This window comes from Pinus tabuliformis, chromosome 7 (assembly GCF_031772625.1).
Source record: "Pinus tabuliformis cultivar Carrire ecotype Pingquan chromosome 7, CPIR1, whole genome shotgun sequence".
NCBI lineage: Eukaryota > Viridiplantae > Streptophyta > Pinopsida > Pinales > Pinaceae > Pinus > Pinus tabuliformis.
Window position 1 is genome coordinate 1,592,953,608 of NC_142293.1, and position 10,062 is coordinate 1,592,963,669.

General features: G+C 42.9%; 1 protein-coding gene across 1 annotated transcript; it reads left to right on the top strand.

Moving 5' to 3' along the window:
- Nucleotides 1-5,410: 5,410 nt before the first annotated feature.
- LOC149254196 (uncharacterized) lies at nucleotides 5,411-9,613 on the top strand. The gene is made up of 2 exons (XM_089454721.1): nucleotides 5,411-6,954; nucleotides 7,141-9,613. Exons 1-2 carry the CDS (start codon nucleotides 5,411-5,413, stop codon nucleotides 9,611-9,613), a joined length of 4,017 nt encoding a protein of 1,338 aa, XP_089310847.1.
- The last annotated feature ends 449 nt before the right edge of the window (nucleotides 9,614-10,062 follow it).

Sequence of the window (10,062 nt, forward strand, 5' to 3'; positions counted from 1 at the left end):
TGTATATCATTCGATGTAAAGGTCATATAAAGACCTGTGATGTAATAATACATCTCTGTCTGTCGTATTCTTTTAATGAGTCCTTTTTGGTCATATGATGTAATTTTTACCCCCACTATGCATGGGAAGGATGATGTAATAATTGCTATAGTTCAGTCATGTATAAACAATTGTTATATCCCCACTTGGTTGGGAGATTGATGTATGAAGGTCAAACTCACATACTTGAGTTATAGAGTCATGTTATTCTTTTGGAAAATATTTTTGTAGACTTTGCATGTGCTCACGGGGAGCATGGACGGTTTAGTGCATCACAGCATGTACACAGGGGGACTTTAATCAGAGAATTCTGCATGTGCCTAAGGGGAGCATGATCAACATTTGTATTCAACTGTTCAGATATGACAATCTTCACTTTGGTCAGCCCTTTGACCTTGATATCAAAGGGGGAAAATATCTTGGTCCACCCTTTTCCCTTGATGTCAAAGGGGGAGAGTATTTTGGTGTTTCTTGTTATCTCTAACAGTTTCTATAGCTTGCAGTAATCAACACCAATATGGTTTCCATCAAGTCTAAAGGGGGAGATTGTTGGCATTATGATGCATGTGTTGTATTTGATGGCAACCCACATGTAGCAGAACAACTCACTTGTATATGGTAACTAGATGAATCTATGTAACTAGATAAATCTACAGGAGAGATATCAAATGTGACAGAATGCATGGCAATTGTGTTTACAGATGTAACAAAATGCAGGGAAATTCAAAGGAACCATTTCAGAAGTAATATGGAAAATTACAGTGTAACAGGTCTATTTAGAGGTAACAGGGCATTGGTACAGAAGAACATGAAGATGGAACTAAGGTTACTGATTAGAATAAATAAGTTGAAGGAAAATGCTAATGAAAAGCAGTTTAAGAAGTATACACAGGTCCACTTAGTCAAAATAGCGTATACACGCTGGTCCACAGAACAAAAAGAGCGTATACGTATACACGCACTCCCACAAGAGGAAAAGAGTGTACATGCTGGAAAACCAAGGTTTTGGTCCGAGGTATTTTGGGTCCAAGGTATTGGTCCAAGGTATTTTTTCTGAGGTATTGACCCTAGGTATTTGTTCCAAGGTATTTTGGGTCCAAGGTTTTAGTTCGAGGTTTTGGTCTAAGGTATTGATCCGAGGTATTTGGTCCAAGGTATTGGTCCGAGGTATTTAGTCCGAGATATTGGTCCGAGGTATTTGGTCCAAGGTATTGTCCGAGGTATTTGGTCCAAGGTATTGGTCCGAGGTATTTGGTCTGAGGTATTGGTCCTAAGTGGTTTTGGTCAAAGGTATTGAGAAAGGCCTAAAACTATATAAGGAGGAGAAGATCAAAGGGATAAGTGTAAAAGTAATTAATATCTTATGAAGTGTTAGATCAAAAGCAAATATGCATGTTATGGGTTTCTGATGCCTTGCTTGATCTAGACAAAATATGCACCTGAGCGTTTGATGATGGATGAGATCTAATGATGGATCAGGATCATAATGACTTATCATTATGTGATCTGATAATGGATGGTCTAGATCTGATTGCTAACACATGCTTTATCCTTTATATGTGATGATCTGGGTATGTCTGAAGTCGAGAATTGCAGCGAAGTTATAAGTAATTATTTACAGATCTATACGTTGGTTTGCTTTGGTGAAGATGTGTATACATGCTGGTTCGACTCTTCCAAGTAGTGTATGCAAAAGAAAATCTTGATGATAAAGGATGATTGATCTATCATATCAATCAATTGAGAAATAAGGGTGATCCTTGTTGTTATCTGTTTAGAACTCTGTAATATGATAGTAGATCTTCAGAATGTCAATGATTGGTACAGGTTGTGGTTCAAAGGTTTTATGATTCAGTATCTTTAGAGGTATACGCAAGTTGGGCTAAAGGAAGTAGCGTATACATGTAGATTTGCTTCATTAAAGAAGCGTATACATTCAGACACATACCTTTTGATGTTACAGTTAATTCTGGTTGTTGATGCAGTGTTCTGGGTTCAGATCTGTGTACTGGTTACAATGATCTGACTGCTCCAGTTGGTTGGTTGAATTTGATTAAATTTGAATGAATGGTTGATTCAGTTGTGTCAGAGGTTTAGTGATTGTTTGATTCAGTTGTTCAACGATTGTTTTATGTCAGAGGTTTTAGTGATTGATTGATTTAGAGATTGATGATTGGGTTTTAGTTATATCAAAGATTGATGATTGAGTTTGAGTGGTTGGTTGATGCAGATGTATATGATGAATTAACTAAATCATAAGTTTGTTGGATATACGTTGGTTGCCTTAAATACAATTGCGTGTACACGTGAGTTACCTTCATTGAAGTAGTGTATATGAATCAGAGTATGAAAATAAAAAGTTATTGATTTGACTAATACTGATTCACCCCCCCCCCTCTTAGTATTATTTCCAACAGCGTGAGACTATTTTGAACAGTCACACAGGTTTTCCCAAAACAATCATGAGGATTGTGCGGGTTTTCACAGCACAATCATGAGGATCATTCAGTTTTTCACAGTACAGTTGTGAGTATCATCCATGATGTATGATTTGATGTGTTTATGTTGAGTTGTATGCTAGGTGAATGAGGTCTTAGTGTGGACAGATGTATTGGGCATTTGATTTCTGTTGGAGGGCAACATTAAAGTGTCCAAGAGTGAGCCCTAAGTGTAGTGCATGGAAGGACACTTGGCTACTAGGAGTGGCAGTTTGTTGGAGCTCAAGGTTTGGCCAGCTAGGATCAGTTGTTGACAACCTGTGTTCATTATTGGAGAAGCAACATTCGATGATGATAGGTGGCATCCCTCCTACCCTATGCTAGTCTTCATCTGAGCAACGCAGGAAGACTATAATGGGAAGAAAAGTCCCAAAAGAGCTAAGTAGCCATGGGAGAAAGTCTCAAAGTGTTGTTTCCTTGAAGGATGAATGAGTAACTAGCGAGCATGAAGACCCTATGTGTTTGTTGTAGATGGACTTATGATCAGCAAGAGGGTATATTGGATAGCCAAGAGTCAATGGCCAAGTATTATTCAGTTGGATTAATATAATGAAGTTGGGTTATTGTACATATTTTTGTATATTTTGTGCACTAGTAAATTTACTATTGTATATTATTTTGTTGTGAAAAGTAGCTCAATTTTGATTCTTGGTTTGGTAGCATCAGTCATTTAATATTATAACGTATACACCAGGATCATGGAAAAACTACCCCTTATCCAAGATGAAGAGCATCAATGCTCTAATTTGGAAAAACATAATCATTGTGGGAATAATTACATGATAAAGATGAATTTTGATCTGATTCAAATTACAAATCTAATTGATATGGTCAATCCTAGTTGCATTCAATGCCAAGCATAATGAGTATCGATCTAGATCAAGATGTGTTTCAATCAACAAGGGTAAATATTTTCTCACTAGGTGAGAAGATAACAATGCTAGTTACAAATTGGATTAATTCATTGCCTATTCTAGTACGAGAGAGATGCAAGAATGCGCTCTGAGGCGATTCGACAGTGAAAAACAAAAACCTAGCCGCCATTACACGGACCTGCCATAGCTGCTGCAGGTTTCTCCACTGACGGCCGCACATGGTAACAGATGCAGGAGGGGAGAGCTCTGCCTCCCCTCCACAGGACATGCACATATCTGACAACAAGCAAAAGCCTGTGACTCTGCCCTCCGCAGACACAGATCCGGAAACAGAAGAAACCCAGCAAAGGACGCAGAAAGAAAAGCTGCATTCAGCTCAGAATGAAGAGGATACAGAAACAAACGATAAGCACACCAATGCGGAACCATCTAAGACAAAAGCGACATCACGGACCTGCATACCAAAAGCGGCAGAATCGATCAAGGTGGATCTGCCAAGCCACCGTATCAACAGCGAAATACAATACATGCAGGACTACGCCCTCATTGGAAAGTTTCTGGGATTTTGGCCCACAGAGAAAGCCTTACAAGGCTGGATAGCCTCAAAATGGAAGCCAAAAGGACAAGTGACGTTGCAGCTTGGCCCAAAGGGCTTCTTCACAGCTATCTTCAACTGTCTCGAAGACAAAACGAGGGTATTTGAAGGCGGCCCGTACTTCTTCAACTCCTCCGGTTTGTATCTAACGGAATGGAAGCCAAGATTCAACCCGGACAAAGAAGACTTTAGCTGGGCCCCTGTATGGATAAGAATGTATTCACTTCCTGTGGAATACTGGAAAGAAGAGACGCTGGCTGACATTGGCAACAAGCTGGGGACCTTTATCAAAGTTGCAACTGAAACAAAATCTCGCAAATACACCTCCTATGCCAGGATCTGCGTCAAGATGCACCTAACCAAGACCCTTGCAGACACGGTAAGTCTCTTTCACGATGACTATGAATGGAAGCAGACTTTAGATTATGAGCACATCCCCTTTCGCTGCAGAAAATGTCATGAACACGGCCATCTCTTCCGTGACTGCCCCTTAAATGTTCAGCCATTGGCTCCTTCCAATGAGGCATCTAAGGATCAAGATGGTTATACCAAAGTCCCCACCCGCCGCCGGCATGCTAAGAAAAACCAAGCTATCCCAGATCTAGGACCCAAGGTGAACATCCAGAACCGTTTCTCTGTCCTAGCCTCCCAGGATTCTCCAAAGCTTCCCCACTCTGAAAACCCTGATCAACAGATTCCCATCGAGCCCCCCTCCAACCGCTCCATCACCTTATTATCCTCGGATCCAGCCTCCTCCAAACCCGCAGATATATCCTCATTGGCGTATATCAAATCTGTCTCAGATCTCGAACCCCCATTCCCTTCCAAAGGGAAAATCATATTGAATGAAAATCAAATAGCATCAGATATGGATCTTGATGCAGCACTAGCCTTAAGTCTTCATGATAATGCAGCGGAAATGGAACAAAACATCCCAATCATTATGGAGGAAGACAGAGTAGATGTAAACCTGGAAGAGTTTGACATCTCTAAGCTTGACATTTCCAAATTGGAGACTGCATGCAAACAAAAAGAGTATGACTCAATCCCCCCTGGCAAATAGACAAACTTGAAGGAGTTTTGTCGCAAGTACATCACCATAAAAGTCTGGGTATTCAAGGCGGGAGTCACTGGGATGGAAAAAAAATCCTTAAAGAAACAAAGAAAAGAGGCAGAAAAACAGACCTTCAGAGAACAATAACAGTTGGGGAAATACTCATGGATTCGGGGCTATTTCCCAAGCTGACAAAGTTCTACAAACCCACAACGCAATCTCCATGAAGCTCATATCCTGGAATGTAAGAGGACTCAACAGTCCCTCTAAACACAGAATGATAAAAAACTTGATTATGCAAGAACAACCAGCAGTAGTCTTTCTCCAAGAAACAAAAAGCAGTAGCACAATGATAGACAAGCTCGGCAACAAAATATGGGCAGGTAGTAGGTCAATATCAGTAGACGCTTCAGGGGCGTCAGGCGGTTTGGCCATTTTATGGAACCCGCAGATTGTTATGTTGGACAATTTCCATGCCACTCTCCATCTTATTCAAGCCACCTTCCATCTCATAGGCACCAACATTCATGGGCACCTCACCAATGTATATTTCCCTCAGTCGATTCAGCAAAAATTGGACCTCCTGGATACGATCTCCCTCCTTAACGCAAACAGACTCTTCCCCTTGTGGATTGGAGGGGGTGATTTCAATATCATAAAATCAATGGAGGAAAAACAAGGGGGCAGAGTCCGGCTCGACAGCGACAGCAATGGCTTCAAGCAATTCATACAGCACAATCAGCTCATGGACATTCCTACCTCCAATGGTATCTTTACTTGGTCCAACAAACGCAAAGGAGCCCACCAAATTGCCTCAAGGCTGGATCGATTCTTAATTTCTGACAATTTGATCCACCTCGGAGGAGACTTCAGCACCTCAATCATTCCTCAAAGCGGCTCGGATCACTGGCCAATTCTACTTCATTGGTCAAGACCAGGTCATGGCTGCAATCGTCCCTTTCGATTTGAAGCCTTTTGGCTAACAAACAGCAAATTAAAGGATGTTGTCACTCAAGCCTGGACATCATATTCACCACCAGCGGGAGCCAAGATGTATCAGTTTCAAGAAAAGTTAAAACATCTGAAACAAGTTCTAAAAAGATGGAATCGCACTCATTTTGGCAACATACAGGAGAGCAGACAAAAGCTGGAGCAGCAAATGAAAGAACTTCAACAAAAATTCATTCTGGCAGGACGCACAGAAGAACAAATTCAACAAGAGCAGAGCCTTAGGAGTCAGATAGAAGAGCGCCAACAACAAGAGGAAATTTTATGGAAACAAAAATCCCGAATAAGCTGGCTGAAAGAAGGAGAGAAAAACACAAAGTTCTTCCACAAAACTACCATACAAAGGCGCATGCACAACAAAATTACCTTTGTCAATAATCAACAGGGTGATAGAATAGAGGTTCATGAAGAAATGGAAAAAGAATTTACAGGCTACTTCAAGGACATTCTAAAGGAACCTGAAGTCAATCGGGATGAGGCAATCCAAGCCATCACGCAGCACATTCCCAAAATAATCAATGAGGACCACAACAATCAGCTACTCCAACCTGTTACACTGAAGGAAGTAGAAGAAGCCATGGCCCAACTCAAAGATGGCAAAGCACCAGGGCCAGATGGATTTACAGCCAACTTCTTTCATGAATTTTGGGAGCTCATTAAAGTTGAAGTATGGAATCTAGTGGAAGAATCCCGAAGCATGCATTGGATCCTCCCTGCCCTCAACTCAACTTTCATAGCCTTGGTACCCAAAGAAGCAGCCTCCAGCAAGCCTGAGAAATACAGACCAATAGCGTTATGCAATGTGATATACAAACTCATTTCAAAGGTCATTGCAAACCGTCTCAAGCCGCTACTACCAATGCTAATCTCTCCAGAGCAAACGGGGTATGTCGAGGGAAGGCAGATCATGGATGGAATAATTCTCTCAAATGAAGTCATACATTCTCTAAAGCTCCTCAAAAAACCAGGTATGCTTCTCAAGCTCGACCTTTCCAAAGCCTTCGACAAACTTAGCTGGAATTATATTCATAAAATGCTCTTAGCTTTTGGTTTTAATGCAACATGGACCAGATGGATCATGAACCTCATAACTTCTCCAAGTTTTTCTGTCTTACTGAACGGATCTCCCTCACCTCCCTTCAAATCCTCCCGTGGCATTAGGCAAGGGGATCCTCTCTCGCCATTTCTCTTCGTTTTAATGGCTGAAGGATTAAGTAGGCTCCTCAAATCAGCAGTATCCTCCCAAGCTCTCAAAGGATTATCCCTCCACGGCCGCCCTCCCCAGACTCATCAACAATTTGTTGATGACACTCTGCTCTTCGGGCATCCCTCTGTTAAAGAAGCCTCCGTATTCAAATCTCTTCTAAATATCTTTGCTGAAGCTTCCGGCACATCCATTAACGCCGCCAAATCCCAGCTCTTTTTCTTCAATACTCCCCCCTCCACGCAAAGGAACATTGCCAGAACTCTGGGATTCACAATCTCCCATTTGCCTTCTAAATATCTAGGAGCCCCCCTCTCTGATTCAGCGATCAAACAAGTGTCTTGGAGGTCACTTCTGGACAAACTTGAATCAAAGCTTTCCTCATGGACTTTCAGGGCTCTAAATCTAGCTGGTAGGCTTGTCCTCATTAAATCAGTACTACAAGCAATGCCGCTCTATCTCTTCTCCATCTTGGCAGCTCCAAAAGGGATACTGAAGGCTATTCGCATTCTGCAACGCAACTTCCTCTGGGGTTCCACTGCCTTAAATAGGAAGTGGGCTCTTGTCAAATGGACAGAGGTGTGCAAAACCAAATCAGAGGGAGGGTTAGGACTTCGGGATCCGCTTCAAAGCAATAACACAATGGGGGCTAGAATATGGTGGAACTGGGTCTCCAAGCCAAACTCCCCTTGGGCTCAATTATGGCAAGCAAAATATGCCAGGGGCAGCTGCTGGAGTGACCTCATCAGAATCAATCCCACAGCGCAAGGTTCACTCATCTGGAACAATGCAAAAACGCAGAGCCGCTTCATTCAAGAACACAGCTTTTGGGAAATACACTCAGGGACTGCCGCCAGATTTTGGGAGGACTCTTGGCAACAGCTCCCAAAACTCGCAAATTTGTTCCATAAACCTCTTTGGCATGCTCATATGAAGCAAACAGGTATTACCCAGGTACACCAGTTCTGGCAGTCTTCCTCAAATCATGATTTTCAAACATGGAAACCAGCGCAACAATGGCAAATAGATTGGCAAGGAGAAACATACACAGAAATAGAACAAGAACTCAAAGAAAGGAGAATCCGCCACTCCAATCAGCAGGACAAATTACGTTGGGGTTATACAACCAGGGGCACCTTCACCACTAAAGAAGCTCACCATCTGCGATATTCCAATCTCCAAGAGGAAAAAGATCAAATTTGGGAGAAAGTCTGGCACAAAGGGCTATGGCCCAAGATCTCCACCTTCATATGGCTATTAAGCAAAAGGCGCATCCTTACTTGGGATAACCTAATAAAAAGAGGATTCATTGGGCCCTCCAGATGCCCAAACTGCAATACTAATAATGAAACTATCAGTCATCTAATGGAAGACTGCCCCCTAGCAAAACAGATATGGAAGAAAGTCGAAAATTGTAATATGAGAGCAATCCCTAGACAGGCGGACGTCACGGAAAATATAAGAAACTGGGCCAAAAATCCATTCAAATGCCAGATTCTAAACTCTCTGTGGAACATCATTCCCGGCTTCCTGTACTGGACTCTGTGGAAAGAGCGCAACCACCGAATTTTCAACAACACCTACCGATCCATGGATGATCTCTGGCTCACCCTCAAACAAAATATACAGGAAACCTTGGCCATCCGAATCTGGAATGAAACTGACATGCCCGAGATCCCACAAGAATGCAGAATACTGAAGGAATGGGATCTTGATCTCAAGCCCCTGGTCAAGGCAAAAACCTCCCCTTGCTTCATATCTGCCTCTCCTTCATCCTGGTCCCCTCCTGCCTTAAACTCCTACAAGATAAACTTCGATGGCGCTGCCAAAGGCAACCCCGGCCCTGCAGGCTTCGGAGGGGTCATAAGAAATCATTCAGGAGATGTGAAACTCTTGTATTTTGGCACATTAGGCAAAAACACCAATAATGCCGCAGAGCTGGAAGGACTATGGAAAGGAATATGTTTAGCTGAACAATATAACCTCTCCCCCCTTGAAGTTGAAGGGGACTCGCTCATACTAATAGAAGCAGCCAAAAGAATACAAGCTGGCGCCAGAGCTGTCAAAATTGCAAAAAGTTGGAGGTTGCTAAGTCGTCTGGAATCCCTGGAGGAAAAGCTCCTCATTCCCCACAACATAACCTTCAAGCATGTCAGAAGATCAGCAAACCAGGTGGCAGATCGGTTGGCTAATCAAGGAGTGGCTCAATCGATAACTTACTTCTCGGGTGCTCTGGATATGGTTGAAGATGATCAACTTAAGAAAGAATGCATCTCTTTGGTGCAAAAAGATCTCCTTCTCCCGGATGCGGGTGTTAATGGAGTTAATGCCGCGTGTTAATGGAGTTAAGGGGCATGTGGCTTGTCACATGGGCAACTGTCAGCCCGGACAAGCCACGCCACTCCACGACGAAGGCCCCTTAAATTCGCCGGAAGGCGAAGCAATGGGCGCGTTTGAAATGGTTTATGCGGAGGGGAATGTCGTTGGACTGTCCAGTCGATTGCAGGGGAATGTTGTGGGAATGTACAGTCGATTGCAGGCGCCATTCAATGCGCTGCAACATCCGAGGAATATGGGAGCTATTAAGGTTGCAACCCAAACCACTCTGCCGCCATTCAAGCCATTTGAGTGGGTGTTAGCCTGGTGTAAGGTTTCTCAGGGGAATTCTGGTGTAGGAAGCAATTGTCAGATGTCCAGGGAAAGGCTCAGGATGAGCAGTCGCAGAGGAGGGTCACGGGGTCGTTCTGCCTCTCAGAGGCCTGAGATTTCACCCTCCTCTTCAGTAGAGA